Here is a 19,956-nt window from a genome sequence, read left to right on the forward strand (position 1 = left end):
ACTTTGCCAACAAAGGTCCGTCTAGTCAAAGCTGCTGGTTTTCCACTAGCCACGTATTAATGACAGAGTTGGACCATAAAGAAGGCTGAGCACCGAAGAATGGTGCTTCCGAACTGCGGTGCTGGAGAAGATGCTTGAGAGTCCCCTGGACTGCAAGCCGATCCAACCAGCAAATCTTACAGGAAATCAGTCCTGAACATCCACTGGAAGGAATGATGCTGAAGCTGAAGCTCCAACACTGTGGCCACCTGATGCGGAGAGCTGACGCATAAAAAGCAGAGCCCCGCCGCGCCAACAGCAGGAAGACGCCCGGCACGATGGACGCACACAGCATGACGGGCATGCCAGCGCTGCTGACTGGCTTACCTTTCTTATACGACGGAACGTTCTCCTGCAACAGCTTGCTAAGCTGCACTGCATTTAAATGTAGAAACCTCAGCTGTTCCCGCACGGGTCTTCCTTCCACAACTCGGAACATAAGACTGCCCGTGTTGCTCTTCGGAATCGGCAGACCCAGGCCTACTGAGAGTGTTGCAGCCAGATCGGTCTGTTGAACGTGCGTTGGATGTCTGACATCACCTAGAAAGAAGGAAACGGTTTAGGTGACAGGCCCTAGGACATGTGTGATGGTAAAGGCAGTCATTCTTAAATCTGACCTTCTACAAGTAGGGTTAAATCAAATCACCCTGTGTGCTTCCTACTAACCACAACCTGGCCTAAAACAGTCAAAACCACAGGACCTGAATCTACTCATGCCTCCAGGTCAGACGGGATTTACCAGGTGAACAGAGGACATGTTAACAGACAATGCAGAAAGAGACTCCACAGGACAACTAACCAAACTCTTTAACAAATAATCACGATAAAACAGGATGGGGATGGAGACTTGTAAGTTAAAGGAGACCTAGAGACACGTCAACAACAACTGAAATTATTTTAAGAAGAATGTGAGCAATTCAAGCCTAAGGGTGCTCTTGAAAACTATGGAGGTTTTGGAGCTAAGTAACTAAGAGGAAGCTGGCAGCTTCTTGAGAGCAACAAGCTGAACCACAGGTCAGTTCCAAATGTATAAGCCAAGACGGGCTCCCCTGGTATCAGAACAACCTTAAAGACTGGCCTTAGAAAGACTCTTGCAAAGTTGCCCCAATGTGATGAGACTGGACCATGGAGAACACTGCTTATCAGCTGTCAGAAGTGAGGGTGCGGTCAGCCTGCAGTGAGTGGGGCCAGCAGCTGGGGGGGCCTGCCAGCAAGAAAGGCAGCAGTTCAGAGCCACCGTGGGAGGGACCATCACAGAGCTCTGCTGGCTCTGCCAGTTCCCAGGCTGCAGCGCCCTCACAGGGATGACGGCAGAGATTTCATGTGTGGGGGTCAAGGTTTCATTGCAGTGGTCTAGTCAAAGTACTCAATAAATCAACCAAGCTAGGCTTCAAAAGTACATGAACCAAGAACTTCCAGATGTTCAAGCTGGATTTAGAAAAGGCAGAGGAACCAGAGATCAAATTGCCAACATCTGCTGGATCATAGAAAAAGCAAGAGAATTCCAGAAAAAAAAATCTGCTTCATTGATTATGCCAAAGTCCTTGACTGTATGGATCACAACAAACTGTGGAAAATTCTTGAAGAGATGAGAATACCTCCTGCCTCCTGAGAAACCTGTATGCAGGTCAAGAAACAACAGTTAGAACCAGACATGGAACAGCAGACTGGTTCCTAATTGGGAAAGGAATACATCAAGTCTATATATTGTCACCTTGCTTATTTAACTTATATGCTGGGCTGATTAAGTACAAGCTGGAATCAAGATTGTCGGGACAAATGTCAGTAATCTCAGATACGAAGATGACACCACCCTTACGGCAGAAAGCGAAAGTGAAAGTGAAGTCGCTCAGTCGTGTCTGACTCTTTACGACCCTGTGGACTGTAGCCTACCAGCATCCTCCGTCCATGGGATTCTCCAGGCGAGAATACTGGAGTGGGTTGCCATTTCCTTCTCCAGGGGATCTTCCCGACCCAGAGATCGAACCTGCCTTGCAGGCAGACACTTTAACCCCTGAGCCACCAGGCAAGCCCTAAGAGCCTCTTGATGAGGGTGACAGAGAAGCGTCAAAACGCTGGTTTAGAACTCAACATTCAAAACACTAAGGTCATGGCATCTGGTCCCATCACTTCATGGTAAACAGATGGGGAGAAAATGGAAACAGTGAGAGACTTTATCTTTTGGGGCTTCAAAATCACTGCAGATGGTAACCGCAGCCACGAAATTAAAAGACGTTTGCTCCTTGGAAGAAAAGCTATGACAAACCTAGACAGCATATTAAAAAGCAGAGACATTATTATGCTGACAAAGGTCCGCCTAGTCAAAGCTATGGTTTTTCCAGTAGTCATGTATGGATGCGAGAGTTGGACTATACAGAAAGCTGAGTGCCAAAGAATTGATGCCTTTGAACTATGGTGTTGGAGAACACTCTTCACAGCCCCTTGAACTACAAGGAGATCAAACCAGTCAATCCTAAAGGAAATCAGCCCTGAATATTCATTGGAAGAGCTGATACTAAAGCTGAAGCTCTAATACTCTGGCCACCTAATGCAAAGAGCTGACTCCTTAGAAAAGACCCTGAAGTTGAGAGGTTGAAGGCAGGAGGAGAAGGCGACGACAGAGGATGAGATGGTTGGATGGCATCATCAACTCAATGGACATGAGTTTGAGCAAGCTCCGGAAGATGGTGAAGGACAGGGAAGCCTGGCATGCTGCAGTCCATGGGGTCACAAAGACTCAGACACGATTGAGCAACTGAACAACAAAAATAAAACAATGACAGCAGGCCCTGCGAGGAGGGCTAGAGTTACTGCGATATAGCATTTAATGTTCGGTTTTCATCAAAAACGACATGCAATTATGCAAAGAAACAGGAAAGTATAGCTGAAAGAGAGAGAAAAGAAAGCAGGCTGTACAAGCGTCTTGGGAAGGGTCCTTATGCCAGAGTTAATAGACAAAGTCTTCCAAGCAGTCACTGTAAATATGGGCAAAGCACTAAAGAAAACCAGGCAGATCTCCTCGCCTAGGAAGGCAGTAAAGGCAGATAGGATGACAGGGTCCCACCTTCAGAGATCATCAATAAAGGGTTGGGGGTAGATGGAAACTCTGAAGGCGAGAAGTGTAACTGAAATGAAAACTTTACTATGAGGGCTCAATGGCAGATTTTCAACTGGCAGAAGAATCAGCAGAGACAGATCGATAAAAATTAAATAATTATACAATAAACAATTATACAATCTGAGACACAGAAAATCTCCCAAATTTGATGAGAAACATTAATTTACACATCCAAGAAGCTCAATGAACTCCAAGTTGGACAAATACAAACTACAAGGAGTGAAGCAAAGCTAATTAGATTAATGGTTGATTTCTCATCAGAACCACAGAGGCCATAAGGCAGCAGGACAGCATGTGTAAAGAGCTGAAAGAACCAGAATGCTGTATCCAGCAAAACTACCCTTCAAAAAATCAAGGGGAAATGAAGACATCCTGAGACTAAAAAAGCAAAAGAGACAATTCATTATTAACAAACTCAGGACTCAAAAAACTAAGATCATGGCATATGGTCCCTTCACTTCATGGTAAATAGATGAGGAAAAAGTGGATTTTATTTTCTTGGGCTCTAAAATCACTGTGGATGGTGACTGCAGCCATGAAATTAAAAAGATGCTTACTCCTCAGAAGGAAAGCTATGACAAACCTAGACAGTGTATTAAAAAGCAAAGACATCACTTTGCCTCAGACTGTAAGGAGATCAAATCAGTGATTCCTACAAGAAATCAACCTTGAACATTCATTGGAAGGACTGATGCTGAAGCTCCAACACTGGCTACCTGATGCAAAGAGCCAACTCATTAGAAAAGACCTTGATGTTTGGAAAGATTGAAGGCAAAAGGAGAAGAGGGCGGCAGAGGATTAGATGCTTGCATGGCATCACCGAATCAATGGACGTGAGTTTGAACAAACTTGGGGAGACGCTGAACAGCAGGGAAGCCTGGTGTACTGCAGTCTGCTGCTGCTGTTAGGTCGCTTCGGTCGTGTCCGACTCTGTGCGACCCTGTAGAGGGCAGCCCACCAGGCTCCTGTTCCTGGGATTCTCAAGGCAAGAACACTGGAGTGGGTTGCCATTTCCTTCTGCGTACTGCAGTCGATGGGGTCACAAAGAGTAGGACACGACTTAGCGACTGAACAACAATCAACCTGCCTTACAAGAAAGACTAAAGGAAGTTCTTCACCCTGAAAGCTACTGACTCCAGCTGGTAATCTGGATCCACTTAAAAAAAAGGGAAAGAGCATCAGTGCAGGTAACTAGCTATGCTGCTGCTGCTGCTGAGCCGCTGCAGTCGTGTCCGACTCTGTGCGACCCCATAGACGGCAGCCCACCAGGCTCCCCCACCCCTGGGATTCTCCAGGCAAGAACGCTGGAGTGGGGTGCCATTTCCTTCTCCAGTGCATGAAAGCGAAAAGGTTCATATAGTTTATAATTATATAGTTATAAAAGATAGCATAAAATGTATTTTTCTCTTAAATTCCAAAACAATTATATAAAACTATATGTATGTATGTATCAAACCGTATATATATATATAGAGAGAGAGAGAGTCAGCCTACAACATATAGAAATGGCATGTATCTGACAAACAGCAGAGCAGAGGTGAGTAGAAGCAAAGTTCTAGTGGAGAAAGAAATGACATGGTAAGAAAATATACGTCCACACAAAAACTTGTTCAGAATCATTCATAGTGGAATGGAATGTTTCCAAAAAGTGGAAACAACCCACACATCTATCAGTTGATGGATGGAAAAACAAATGTGGAACATATATATAATGGAATATTATTCAGCGAAAGAAAGGCATCAAGTCCTGACACCTGCTACCGGATGAATGAACCCTGAAAACATCACCCCAGTAGAAGAAGTTGGTCGCACGAAACCATTTACTGTTGTTTTGTTCAGTTGCCAAGGAGTGTCCGACTCTTTGCGACCCCATGGACTGCAGCACACCAGGCTTACCTGTCCCTCACCATCTCCTGGAGTTTGCCCAAGTTCATGTCCATTGAATCGGTGATGGCATCAAACCATCTCATCCTCTGTTGCACCTTTCTCCTGCCCTCAATCTTTCCCAGCATCAGGGTCTTTTCCAGTGAGCTGGCTCTTCACATCAGGTGACCAAAGTATTGGAGCTTCAGCATCAGTCCTTCTGATGAATATTCAGGGTTGATTTCCTTTAAGACTGACTGGTTTGATCTTCTTGTAGTCCAGGGGACTCTCAAGAGTCTTCTGCAGCACCACAGTCACATAAGACCACTTATTACAGGGCTCTATTTGTATGGAACGTCCAGAAAAGGCAAATCTGTAGAGATAGGAAGATTAGTGTTTTCTGGTGGCTGAGGATGGGGATGATACTGGGTTGGAGGAAGCGGAGGTGACCAGTAAAGAGGTAATGCTCTATCCCAAAATTGACACTAACAATGGCTAACCAACTCTGAATGAACTAAATGGCAGGTGTGGAGTGCTGGCTCAAAAAATAAGCTTGATAAGAACACAGACTATAACTACTCTCAAAGCAAACAAACAAGACAACAAAACAAGGAAGAGCTTACTGTGGGCACTGAGGTCAGCCATGTGAGTAGCCCACGCAGGCAGTCCCTAGGCACAGCCGCCCGGGCCCTTCCTAAAGACATGTCAGGCCTCCCAGGGAGGATATCCTTAAATGCCCATCTGAGCCATGAAACGTCAGCAGTTAAGTTAAAAATAACCCTAAGATTCCTATAATATTAATGACAACAGGCCGGCCTCGCTGTCCCTGCTCTTCCTCAGACCATAAGCTCCCTGTCTACAGTGCCAGCAGTGCCGAGCCGACTGCGGGTGCTCAGTGTCATCTGCGGGATGGGTGGACAGACGGATGCAGAGGGTGCATCTGGCCAGGGGCTCTCACTGAGGTAGACGAGCGCCACGGGACCCCGCCCGGGGTGTGCGTGTGTCGGAGGCCAGTGCTCCCGTGCGTGCTGCGCACACTCATTGGAAGGCAGGCTCCAGCTGGGTGCCCAGTAAAGGCTCAGGGGAGCCAACACCTGATGCCTTTGGAGTCAGACGTCTAAGAGGAGGTAGTGCTGTAAACAGACAGAAGGAAACCGGTGGAGCTTCTTCCCCAGCCAGTCCCTGCTCAAGCGGAACATTCATTCATTCGGTATTTTCAGTACCCATTAAACACCAGGCAATGCTGAGGCCCAAGGCATACGGTGCTGCATAAAACAGACCTGGCCCGGCCCCACTCTAGCTCACAGTGAGAAGGCAGATGCACACCATCGTGTGTTATAAACCACGATAAGGGCGATGGTGGAGTGGATGGGTGCTGAGAGACGACCTCAGGGAAGGTGAGACCAAGGACGAGCGCATGAGCAAGCTGAGGGGCTGAGGAGGACGGGTCAGGGCGTATGAGGAAGAGCGTGACACCTGGAGGATGTGTGGGAGAGGCCAGGACACGATGAGGAATGGGGGTGTGCCTCCAGACAAGGCTGTGAGGGAGGCAAGAAGCCTCACGTGGGGTTTTTACTTTATCCGAGGTTCAGCTTCTGAAAGGTGGTATGTATGGGAGCCTGGAACAGTCTGGCACAGGTGAGGAGCAGGGAGGGGGCAGACCAAGACAGACGCCCAGGTTTCCAACCTGAAGAACTGTGTGAATGGCACCATCCGCCGACAGGGACACAGGGAGGGCTGACCGCAGGGGCGGTCATCTCATTTGCTCTCCCTGTGGGGGATCCGAGGGCGTCAGTAGGCAGTGGGGCTGACACTTTGGAGGGTGGGGAAGAGGCACAGCTGGAGGATAAATCCAACAGGTGTGAGCCCACTCACGGCCCGTAAAGCCATGGAAGCGCGCGATCACCTCAGGGGAAAATGCAGAAGCAAACAGGGGAAGTCCACAAAAGAGGCCAGGGCGAGGGTGCCGAGCCAGCCAAGAGGGCTGCACAGCGGAGTGAGAGGTGGAGGGGACCCAACAGGCGGGAGCTCCCAGGAGCAGGGGTCAGCAGAGCCAGTGGTACTGAAAAGCATCAGAGTGTCCAGCGTGGAAGCAGCCGTGAGCTGATGGCTTGCACGTCCTAAAGGGAGGAGGCAGGGGTCTTGTGCAGGCCTGTGCTGAGTGAGGGGCCCGGTGTGCCTGGGTTGGAGAGCGGAGGTGTGGCTCAATGCTGACAGTGGGCTCAGACAGTCCTGCTCTGAGTGGCCTTATGACTCTAGTTGACATCGCTATCTATTCAAGATAGTCTCAAATAATAGATTCTTTCTCTTAAGTTAGATTTTTTATGTTTCTCTCAATTCATACATGCAGTTCCGATGTCCCCGAGCCTCTGGCACTTTTTATCATTTAGGTTTCCAGGCAGTGACATTCATACCACACAATTCCCAAAAGGAACATCTGTATTTTAAGAATCAGGGCAAGAAACATAAACTCCAAATCCTGCCTGGTCCTTGCCCCATTTATTTTCATTCTCATTATTCAGGGTTTTTCAAACTTACACAGCTTCTAACCATGTGTTTTAAAATTAAAATCAAAGTATAGAAAACAAAGAAATAAAGTACAGGCTTAAACTGTTAAGCATCCAAATCTCACCAGGTTTCCGTTCAAATGCAGAGCTAATTAGGACCAGGGCAGTGTTTACTTCCTCCATGGAAGAGGCTCCATGGCCCCCAGCTTCAGACATGCCATGATCACCACAGAGGGCCAGCAGGCTGGGCAGCAGAGCCCCTCTCTCCTGTGAGGCGAAGGGAAAGCATTTCAGTTGTGCCCAGACTGGGGCGAACACATGATCTTGTTAAGAAAACTACTCCAGACTTCAGCTTTGCTTTGCAAATAGTAGCTCTTTCTAAACGAGTTATTTTTATTATTTTTTCTAACCTATGAACTTATAGTCAGATTAAAGGGTCAAGGTCAAGTAATGTCATAAATGGGGACTTCACCGGCAGTCCAGGGGCTTCCCTGAGGGCTCAGCTGGTAAAGGATCCGCCTGTAACGCAGGAGACCTGGCTTCGACCCCTGGGTTGGGAAGATCCCCTGGAGAAGGGAAAGGCCACCCACTCCAGTATTCTGGCCTGGAGAATTCCGTGCACTGAATAGTCCATGGGGTCGCAGAGTCGGCCACGAGTAGGTGACTCTCACTGTCACTTTCTGACAGTCCAGTGGTTAGGACTCGGCCCTTCCACTGCAGGGGGCTTGGGTATGATTTGCGGCCAGGTAACTAAGAGGCCACGCACAGCTAGAAAAGCCCCCAAAACTAACAACAGTGATGTCCTAAGTCAGACAAGCGGGATTAAATGGAGGTCACGGAGCACAGGACAGTCTTCTTATCTGTCGCACACAGCTGCCCTCTGCCCCCAGGGCTCCGGCCAGTGGCCCCTGCTGCCCCGGGACGGACCTGCAGGCTCCAAGCTGCCCGTGCTGCTCCCCTGCCTGGAACACGCCTTCGTGCGTGGCTTCCAGCCTCCGCTCACCACTCGCGTGTCCTCAGAGCCTGCTCTGGTCACGCAGTTTACTGTTCTGGCCTTTCTCTCACTTGTGCGCTCCTCCCGCCCTATGCTCTGCTCGGTATCAACTACTGTCCAGGTTCCCTCTGACTCGCTGATTATGCTCCCCGTTTTCCCTCCTGGGTAGAGGCCAAGCTCCTCAAGTGTCTGTATAGGCACAGTGACAGAAGGCATCCAGGAGAAGTTATCTGGATGAACAGGTGGAGATACTAAGAGCCACTCTTCGGCAGGGCCGCTGGGTACAGTGCCCAGCACACGGCAGGTGCTACTGTACGTGAAGGTTGCCTGAATGCTGCTGGGCATGAAGCTCACGCAAGGTCACCTGAGTTCACTTCAGAGGCTACATTTCCTCCAGGAAACACTGGCACCTTGACATGCTCACCTCTGACAGCAGTGAGGTGTGGATCTTCATCAGGATGCTGTCCATCTCACTGAGCTTGGGCCCAATCAGGGGGCTGCTGGGGCCAGAAATGTGGCCGATGTGGTCCAGCCCGAGGTAGTGCAGGATTAACACATCCCAATCCTGCCTTTTTAGTACTGTATCCAAATGCCTTGTAACATTATTATCCACCTTTAAAGGGGAAAAAGCACATATCAATAGCTTCCCTAATTTCCCTTGTGTTCACTCTTCAACGAAAAGTTATATGGTTATTTTCAAATCTAGTGGTCTTTTTTTAGGTACTCGGATTCATGGGAGTTTGCAAAGACCACAAAACAGAACAAACCTCCAAAATATAAACTGTCTTAAAAAATGTTTGCATTAGATCAAGCTTGCATTAATATTTTTATGTCTCTAAGTTATGAACAGAACGTATTATAATTTAAATGCACAAGGGTTGTTCTGACAACAATTCTGTAAGATCACTACTGGAGCATAAACTAAAGCTGACCAGATGACCAAGTTCAACAGGTACCAGGTTGTATCGAGGCAACTAAAGGCTAAGGGCAGTTGGGTAAGACAGAACAGTACCCAGAGTTCAAGAAACCAGTGGAATGAAGCTAAGGGCATGTGCACCCTATAAGAACGCTATTCAGGGAGGAAAGAGACACTCAGCGGTTCCCAGTCAAACAGCCCCCGACAGACCCATTAGCCTGGAGAGCCCTGACTCCTCAGATGGCCCTTCTCCCTTCCACTGAAGAATCTACCATGAAGAGAAGTACTTCTGAGTGGGCATACATAGGAAGGGCAGTAACTGTTGTGTCTGTACAGGTTACCTTCAGTGAAGCAGAAGGCCAAGCAAGTGGACCCATCCAGCGCCAGCTCAGACTTGTGGCACCTCTGCCCCATGGGCCAGCTTTCTCACTGTGGGTCTAATTATGCCATTTTCCTCTTTGGAGGCTGCACACCCAGCACAGGGTCGATGCCTCTTGGGGCCAGGCTCACCCAGCACACTCATGCTGCCAACCCCATAAAACAGCTGTGAGGCAGGACTCCTGGCAGACCACGGAGACCTCGGGCTCTGCCGTGCAGATACTGTCAGAGCTCAGGCTGAGGGACTCCTCCTGGGAAGCCCTTCCTGACTGTTGGTGCCCATCGACAGGCATCTATCTCAGCTTTAGGGTCAGAGAACTCAGCTCACACCTGTGTCAGGGTTTATGCTTCTAGCTTGGAGCTAATAACAGGAAGGAATAAGGTTTTCACTCCCCATACTATTCTAATGTATTAATAACAGCCACATACAACGCAATGTTGCCCCTTGCTAAGAACAGGGTACCAGGCTGTCTCATTGGATATATTTTTCTTAAAAACTGACCTCTGTATAATCTGATACAAAAAAAGAGGTTGTTCCATCGTATTCCACAAAGTGCTTTGGAAATAATTTCACCCATGTTTCATCTCCATAAAAGATGATTCTTTTCCCAGCAGCTTTGGCTCGTGTGATCACATTGTCTTCCAGCAACGTAGGGGAATTGAGGTTCCTGACGACATCGATGAAGCCAGGGAGGCTCCCCGTCAGCAACGCCTGCAGGAGGGAGCACTCAGGAGTCAGTCCAGGGAATCTGCCCATGGTGTCCAGGTGTGGTGTGGTGATCAGGGACGGAAATGACTTGATGACTAAAGGAGGCAAGCATAAAGCTAAAGTGACCCCAGTACTGAAGGCTGGGTCAGTATTAGGACAAAGCAGGGCACAGATTCTGGGCAAAACCAGCAAACCAAGCGGCGAAGAACTGACCACATCTCAGTTAGTGAGGGTAGAGGCGGCGGCTGCGGGGTAGCCAGATGGTAGCTGTGGTCAAAAAGGCAGCAATGGGCTTTAAGGACTGAAGCAGAGGGCAAAGGGTGGCAAGAACTCTGTATATCCAAACTCACTGACTGGTCCTCACCTAAGCTTCAGATCCGACCCATGCAGCAAGCAAACTCCTGACCCTAACATCTAGCAATTCTATTGTCCACCCCTGAGAAAGAATAGCTTCCCACTCACCCAGGGAGGAAAGCAGCTTCTAAACAAGAATTCTCAGGAATTCTCACAGTAAACTGGCCCAGGGATGCTGGTAGGACACATTTCCCACCCCATCCCCACCCCTCCCCCCCGCCAACCACTGCCAACACACCGTAATTATCGAAAAAGCGGGTGGGTGTAACATGTCCTCACAACTTTCTGATACAGGGTTAAGTCAATCACTCCCCCAACCCCACCCCTGCACTTGAGCAGTCTAAATGGGTCACGGGTCTTTGGGATCTGGAGTGAGCTTGCAACCCAGAACACTGGCATCCAGGGACCTGTGTGATAAAAATAAACAGGAATCTGGACAATGTGAACAGTGTAACAATTCTGCCAAGACCTCTCTATCAGCAAATTAACAAAAATGAATTAATCTTGGACTTGGAGAGTGAGGAACTTGGCAAATCCTCTCCCCCAAGAGCAACGATAAATCTGGATATAACTGTCAAAAACAACCACGACAGGACTTTGAAAACTCAGTAAGGATATACACACTGAAACGTTCTTATTCAAAACAAACTTTCAAATTCCAGTAGAAGCTGTGAGTACTTGTGGTGTTTTATCATGGGCAGAGATGACAGAATTCCAGCTGAGCTATTTAAAATCCTAAAAGATGATGTTGTTAAAGTGCTGCACTCAATATGCCTGCAAATTCGGAAAACTCAGCAGTGGCCATAGGACTAGAAAGGGTCAGTTTTCATTCCAATCTCAAAGAAGGGCTATGCCAAAGAATGCTCAAACTACTGTACAACTGTGTTCATTTCACATGCTGCGGCTGCTGCTAAGTCACTTCAGTCGTGTCCGACTCTGTGCGACCCCATAGACGGCAACCCACCAGGCTCCCCCGTCCCTGGGATTCTCCAAGCAAGAACACTGGAGTGGGCTGCCATTTCCTTCTCTAATGCATGAAAGTGAAAAGTGAAAGTGAAGTTGCTCAGTCATGTCCGACTCTTAGCGACCCCATGAACTAGCAAGGTTATACTCACAACCCTTCAAGCTAGCCTTCAGCAGTACATGAACTGAGAACTTCCAGATGTACAGGCTGGGTTTAGAAAAGGCAGAGGAACCAGAGATCAAATTGCCAACAATCACTGGACCATGGAGACAAGCAAGGGAATTCCGAAAACAAACAAACAGATAAAAAAACAAAAACACGCACAAAAAACCCATCTACTCTTTTACTGAGTACACAAAAGACTTTGACTGCGTGGATCACAAAAAACTGTGGAAAATTCTTAAAGAGATGAGAGTACCACCTTACCCACCTCCTGAGAAACCTGGACTGGTTCAAAATTGGAAAAGGAGTATGCCAAGGCTCTATGTTGTCACCTGCTTATTTAACTTCTATGTAGAGTACAGCACGAGAAACGCCCGACTAGATGAATCACAAGCTGGAATCAAGACTGCCAGGAGAAATATCAATAATGGCAGAAAGTGAAGAGGAACTAAAAAGCCTCTTGATGAGGGTGAAAGAGAGTGAAAAAGCTGGCTTGAAATTCAACATTAAAAAAACTAAAATCACGGCATCCAGTCCCATCACTTTATGGCAAACAGAAGGGGAAAACCTGTACACAGTGGTAGATTTTATTTTCTTGGGCTCCAAAATCACTGCAGACACTGACTTTGCCAACAAAGGTTCATATAGTCAGAGCTATGGGTTTTTCCAGTAGTCCTGTGTGGATATGAGAGTTGGACCATAAAGAAGACCAAGAGCCGAAGAATTGATGCTTTCGAACTGTGGTGCTGGAGAAGACTTCTGAGAGTCCCTTGGACAGCAAGGAGATCAGACCAGTCAATCCTAAAGGAAATCAACCCGAATATTCGCTGGAAGGACTGATGCTGAATCTCCAATACTTTGGCCACCTGATGCAAAGAGCCAACTCGATTAGAAAAGACTCTGGGATGCTGGGAAAGACTGAAGGAAAAAAGAGAAGGGGGCAGCAGAGGACGAGACGGTTAGATAGTAACACTGACTCAACAGACACGAATCTGAGCAAACCCTGGGAAATAGTCAAGGACAGATGAACCTGGTGCGTTGCAGTCCACAGGGTTGAAAAGAGTTGGGCATGACTTACTGACTGAAAAACACGTTCCCCTCTTGCATAGTGAGCCATGAGTACCAGGAGGGGCCCACCTAATTTGGCGCTCCATCGAAAAGTCCCATGCCAGGGACAAACTGAAAATGGGGAAGGCCAGCGCCATGGCTCTCTGAGGCGTCAATGCTGGTTGTAGAAACATGGAACAGAAAACTCAGAAATGGAGTCTGGGGCCTGGTATGATTGCTGCAGACCTCTGTGAGCTCCCGCACATTCCTGGAATCTGGAAGGCTACGTGCACACATGGGATGGGTGTACACCCAGGAGAGAACAGAGAACTGTCCGGATAACAGAGAGAGCTATCTGTTCCTTCCAGCTGTTTGAGACTTGTTCAGACAGTAAGAGTTAGGGAGATGCATTAACTGCCTGAAGATGAGTGTGTGGCCCAAACCACACACAGGTCCCTTTGCCGAGGGCAGAGGCCACATCACGTGTGTTTAAGCATACCCTCTGACCAGGCATTGGGTCACCACTCAGCCATGTTCACCTGGCTGCCCCTCAGGAAGACTAGCTTTAAACAAACAACCAAGAGCAGAGACCTCAGTGAGTGTACATCTCAGGATCTCATGAGAAACAGACTCTAGAACTAGCTTCAGCAAGCCAACAAAACAACAGTGGCGACCACCACCACTCCTGGGATGGGGATCGGAGCCCAGGGTTGCGGCGGGAGTCACACGGATGTAGACAGCTGTTAATCTCATCAAGTTATACTATACTATGCTATATGAGAATTCCATCTCAATGAGGCTATTTTTCAAAACTTGACCTTTTCATCCTGGGATGGGGATCAGAGCCCAGGGTTGCGGCGGGAGTCACATGGATGTATACAGCTGTTAAATCTCATCAAGTTATATTATACTGTACTATATGAAAATTCTGTCTCAAAGAGGTTTTTTTTTAAATTTGGCCTTTCCATCCTAAAAGTCTGCTCTCTAAAGGCAACCAGGTGCTTCAGATGAGCATCTTTTCACCCTTTTGTTCTGTATGTGGGTAATCACAAATATATAAAGTACACATTTTATCAAAACGGTAACTATATAAATAATTCTGCAACTTGCTTTTTTCACTTAATCTTTCTAGAGAAAGCATACAGGTATTTCACTTTTTTTTTTTTTTAAACAGCTACATTACTCCAGAGTTTGGATGTACAGTATATTTATCCAAGACTGATTTAATGACCACTGCTTTAAAAAGCTTCCAGTTTGGAAGTGCCACTGGAGCTGCGGTGTGAAGGCATAGTGTCGTCTAGGTGAGGCAAAGTGGGGCTTTCCAGAGTGAAACACAGCAAACTGTGAAAACCCCACTGTGAAAGGGGGTGGCACACGTGGGGAACGTGTGATCTGCTGGATAAAAGACACAGGATGGGGAAACGGGCTTCGATGAGGGTGAAGAGAGAACAAAGGGAGGACCACGCACCCTGAGGCCTGAGTTAGGAGGCAGAGTGTGAGCCGCTGGGGGCTGCTGGGAGTAGAGCAGAGTGACCTATCTGTTCGGACAGGTTCTGGGTGAGAAGAGGTGCTGGCAAGGGTTTTACAGGCTGAGATCATAGCAGACTGGACGAGGGTGGCAGTAGTCCAGGCTGAGTCTAATTCAGTGCAGTGTAATTCTGTACATGAACCGTGTACAGAGATCTGCTCACCGCGTTTCTCGTGAAGAGTGTTATCATCGGCCTTTCAGTGTTTACAGTGTGCTGGACAGACTGTCTGGGTGCCTTCGATCTGATGCTAGCAGAGGTAAGACTCTTTCATGTGCTCACAGCATGCCAGTCTCCTCCTGTGGAGTCTTTACATCCTTTGTCCAGCTGCCACCACACTGTTGCCTCTGACCAGACCTTCCTACGTATTATGGGATTTACATCGTTTGCTGTGTAAACTGTAAATAATTTCCCTCACTTATCATCAGTTGACTTTTGTGTATAATGTCTTCCACCACTTAGGGTCGAATCTGTCCATCTCTTCCTCTGGGCTTTCATAAGACACTTCCCTCCTCCTCCCACTAGTTTGAGTTCACATTTACATTTTTAAGAAGGGCAGGGACTAGCTGGCATCCCCTTCAGCCCAGGACACATGCAGGCAGCAAGCGAGTTACCACTGAGAGCCTATGACTGTGAGGGAGTGCCCGGCTTCGGCTCCCTGGAGGCTTTCCTGGGGCTGCTGCGGTCTTGGGAGCAGCAGTTTCTTGTCTTCTGAGAATTGAGCAGGGCTCTGCAGAGGCTGCTGAGAGAGATTCTGGCCCGGGTACCTCACTCTTCAGTGTCACTGTGGACACACGTGGCCAGCAGAGGCTCTGGACGCAGACACACACAGGCTTAGGCTCAGTTCCTGAGTCAGCTGTGAGATTTTCACCACCTCAAGCCTGCTTCCCCATCCGGGAAACGGAGAGAGTTGGGCCGACATCACGGAGCCTCGTCCGTGGGTTGTGGTCAGAGGGCAGAAAACAGTGCCTGCACCACGGGCACGCTGCAGCCAGTGGTAACTGCTCATTATTACAACTATAAGTTCCCCCAAAAGGAAAGGCATTCATAAGTTAGTTACAATGCTATACAAGTTACTGTATAACCTTGGCTTCCCTCATAGTTCAGTTCGTAAAGAATCCACCTGCAATGCAGGAGATCCTGGTTTGATTCCTGAGTTGGAAAGATCCCCTGGAGAAGGGAAAGGCTACCCACTCGAGTATTCTGGCCTGGAGAATTCCACGGACTGCATGGCCCATGCAGTCACAAAGAGTCGGACACAACTGCGCGACTTCACTTTCACTTACTGTCTCACCCTAACACAGAACAGAACTTGAACACGCAACACGCTACTAGGAACGCCCCCGGTGGCTCAGACGGGCAAGCGTCTGCCTGCAAGACGGACCACCTGGGTTCAATCCCGGGGTCAGGAAGATCCCCTGGAAAAGTAAACGGCAACCCACTCCAGTACTCTTGCCTGGAAAATCCCATGGACAGAGGAGCCTGGTAGGCTACAGTCCACGGGGTCGCAAAGAGTCGGACACGACTGAGCGACTTCACTTTCACTTTTCACTAGAGACATCAGTCTTGAAATTTTAAAACTGTGTTTCATGACAATTGTATCAGCACCTCCAGATGAACCAAGTGGGAGCAGGGCAGGGGACACACTCTTCAGTGTGTGCCTTACCTGACCCTATCAATTCCAGAGCTGTAAACTGACTCCAGGATGGAGGTCCTGCATACTATTTCCTCACTGGTGAAGAGTGGGGAACAAGAACCTCCAGGGACCCAACACGAAACACTGGTTTGGGGAAATGAAACAAAGTGCAGATAGGAGGCCACACTGGTCAATGCGAAGGGCTGAGCAGAGCCTAGAGCAGGGATGCTCATATACTGTTTTACAAAACCACCCAGATTTCTAATAACACTTTTCCCATCAAAACGACAGAGGAATGAGTTCCTTCCACACTTCTGCTGCCAGGACAGACAGAGAATCAATGATCCTGATGGTCGTGAGCCTGGATGCCTTTCTTTCAGCTTCCACAGGACTCTTCAGCAGAATGACTGCTCGCTGAGAAGCTGTTCCTGAGCAACCTAACTAGAGGGGGCCTCTGCCACTGCCCATCACTCTCTTCATGTTCTCCTCCTCAGTTTCTTGTGTAGCACTTACCACTTACTGAAACTGTTCTGACTATTTGTATACTTACATATTTTCTGTCCCCTCAATTATAAAGTAAGCTTCATGAGTATAGGATAGTTGCTGTCTTGTTCTTCACTGAATCCCATGAAGGCAGAGATACTATTTTAAGAAAAAAGTTTTTGAGCCAATAAATAAAGCTTTACCTTTTGCTTTCTCTATAGCTCTTGAGTAAAGCACTATGCATGTCAAGCCTCGCCCACTAGGCTGAATACCTGTAGGTGGTTTATACAGTAAAAGCAGACACATCTGCTGAGGCCAGGGCATGTGGATTTGGTCACTATATATACTAAAATACTGGATGAGTCATTTATTTCAGTTTGCTTCCTCATCCATAAAATCAAGAGGTTGAACTATATAACCCTAGAGGTTCCTCTCAGAATTCTAACTGACTCACTGATGATTAAAAACAGCAGGCTAGCAAAGAAGATGGTATCTCCTGGATCAGACTGGCCGAGAAGATCTGGCTCTAAATCTGTTATGCTTCCCATGAAGCATGAGCTCTGGCGACCTGACAGAGGGCATAAACCCTGAGTCTTAGTTCCAGTCTATCTGGAAGGCTTCATCAGCATTCTATTGCCCCAGCCAGGAGGACAGCACCAAAGCAGCTTCCACTTAGCTAAAACTGGGACTCCAAGTAAAAGACAACAGAACATTCTTCTAAAGCTCTGAAGGAACCAAACCATGATCTATAATATATTAAGCCAAACTGTTTACCTTGATTCGAGGCATAGTAACTGTAGGTGGCTTTGCTTCAGCCACAAAACTGAGAGACGATCCTTTTTCCACAAGATACGTTGTGTAGGGCATAAATTTCACACCCTTTGATCCAAACACAAAATCATCTCTCAAGGCATCTATCAGCATAATAACAACTTTACTGAAGAGAGGTGGTGGAAGCTCGGTCCAGTTGGAACTGGCTCCTAAAGTGTTTGAAAAAGAAAAAGGAAACTGAATTTTACATTCGTTCTTAGCATCCAGGAGCCTTACGATCTGTTTTCTCCCTGCTTCTCCAGCACAAGCGCAGTCACATCTACACTTTCTGACCCAAAGGAAAGGGCCTGTTCTTGGAAAACAACGCTGAGGTCAGAGGGTGGGTGACAAGTAAGCTCAGGAGCCCCCATACTGAGGAGAGAACTGTCCTTAGCATTGTGGGGCGTACTGACACCGGGGAGTCCCTGCTTGCAAGCCCCACAATGGGATATCAGGGAGCTTGATATGAACAGCGCTGCAGGAAACGGACGGCCGAGCTCTACAAGCTGTCTTTCCATAGTTATCAGCTAGCCTTGTGTTGATTTTTTCCAAAACGCGAGCTCTTTTGCCTAGTATTTATTGCTGGGTATTTGAGGGCTCTACGCAGGGAGGTCTTTACTGGAAAAAACAGGCCCTTGGAGGAAAGCCACAGAAGAAAACACGAGAGGTCGCAGGAATCTTACCTGCTGTGTCTTACTGAGCAAAAAGCATGCCTGGAACAGGGAGTGACCCAAACATCTGCTCAGGGAAGGGGGTGGCAGTTCACTGGATGAGTACAGCTGGGGAGAGTCTTATTTTTTACGGGTACAGAGAGCTTACTTTGCGGTGACCAGGGACGAAGATCTTAGTGGGTCTGGTAGTTGTCCTGGCCACAAAGTTGTAGGATACAGACAAGGAGGCTGGAGCGGCAAGAAGGGTATCCTAGGAGGTTGGGATCAGAATGGAAGAGACCCTCCCCGGGAGCCCCGGGAAGAAGACGAAGAGGGGAGGCTCGTAAGGGCAAAGTAGGGCCCCGGGAGCAGAGACGCTGGCGGGAGGGGGGGCGCAGACGTACCAGCAGAGGGTTCGGGCGCCGGGGACTCTGCTTGCCGCTCCGTTCCGGAAAAGACGGGAGCCGGGAAGAAGCCCCGGAGGAAGAGCGCGACGCCGAGCACCTCGATCACGACGCAGCCGGCAGCGAAGGTCCCGGAGCCCAGCCGCATCGTGCCCACCCTCCGCGCCGAGATCCGGATTCTCGGGCACCGGGTCACTTCTCGCCCAGAAGCAGAGGCTCCCGCCTCCACCGCCGCCGAGCCGGCGAGATCCCGGGCGCCCAACAGAGTCCCTGCGTCCTTTCCGCGTCCGCCGTCGCGCCGGAAATACGCACCAGGGGTCAGCCGCTTCAGGAGAGGCGGCCCCGGGCTCAGACTGTACTTCCGGTGCGCTCCAAGTTGATGCTGTGGAAGAGGTGCGCTCAGCGTGCCAGCAAATGTGGAGAACTCAGCAGTGCCCACAGCGTTGGAAAAGGTCAGTTTTCATCTAAGAAGGGCTATGCCAAAGAGTGTTCAAACTATCGCACGATTGCTCTCATTTCACATGCTGGCAAGGTAATGCTCAAAAATCCTTCAAGCTAGGCTTCAACAGTATGTGAACCGAGGACTTCCAGATGTACAAGCTGGATTTGGAGAAGGCAGAGGAACCAGAGATAATATTGCCGACATCCGTTGGATCATAGAAAAAGCAAGGGAAAACATCTGCTTCACTGACTACAGTAAAGCCTTTGACTGTGGGGAGCAGACAAACTGCGGAAAATTCTTAAAGAGATGGGACTATCAGACCACCTTACCTGCCTCTTGAGAAATCTGTATGCAAATAAAGAAGGAACAGTTAGAACCAGACATGGAACAGTGAACTGGTTCCAAATTGGGAAAGTGCAGTTCAGTTCAGTCGCTCAGTCGTGTCTGAGTCTTTGTGACCCCATGGACTGCAGCATCCCAGGCTTCCCTGTCCAACACCGACTCCCAGAGCTTGCTTGAACTCATTGCCATTGAGTTGGTGATGCCATCCAACCATCTTATCCTTTGTCATCCCCTTCTCCTCCTGCCTTCAGTCTTTCCCAGCATCAGGGTCTTTCCCAATGAGTCAGTTCTTCGCATCAAGTGGCCACAAGTATTGGCACTTCAGCATCAGTCCTTCCAGTGAATATTCAGAGTTGATTTCCTTTAAGATTGACTGGTTTAATCTTCTTATAGTCCAAGGGACTCTCAAGAGTCTTCCCCAACACCACAGTTCAAAAGCATCAATTCTTCAGTGCTCAGCTTTCTTTATAGTCCAACTCTCACATTCGTACGTGACTACTGGAAATACCGTCGGTTCAGTTCAGTCACTCAGTCATGTCCGACTCTTTGCGACCCCATGAATCGCAGCACGCCAGGCCTCCCTGTCCATCACCAGCTCCTGGAATTCACTCA

General features: G+C 48.4%; 1 protein-coding gene across 4 annotated transcripts in view; it reads right to left on the reverse strand.

The window, feature by feature from the left end:
- PIGG (phosphatidylinositol glycan anchor biosynthesis class G) overlaps nt 1–18,850 on the reverse strand; it is a 40,354-nt gene extending 21,504 nt beyond the window's left edge. For all 4 annotated transcript variants that reach the window (XM_018049894.1, XM_018049893.1, XM_018049895.1 and 1 more), the window contains exons 1-6: nt 18,561–18,850; nt 17,471–17,676; nt 10,318–10,527; nt 8,946–9,134; nt 7,653–7,794; nt 367–579 (exon numbers count right to left, since the gene is read on the reverse strand). In XM_018049894.1, the coding sequence (XP_017905383.1) occupies nt 367–579; nt 7,653–7,794; nt 8,946–9,134; nt 10,318–10,527; nt 17,471–17,676; nt 18,561–18,708 (1,108 nt within the window). In that variant the 5' untranslated portion in view covers nt 18,709–18,850. The remainder of the gene's footprint in view (nt 1–366; nt 580–7,652; nt 7,795–8,945; nt 9,135–10,317; nt 10,528–17,470; nt 17,677–18,560) is intronic.

Source organism: Capra hircus, chromosome 6 (assembly GCF_001704415.2).
Source record: "Capra hircus breed San Clemente chromosome 6, ASM170441v1, whole genome shotgun sequence".
In the NCBI taxonomy this organism is placed as follows: Eukaryota; Metazoa; Chordata; class Mammalia; order Artiodactyla; family Bovidae; genus Capra; species Capra hircus.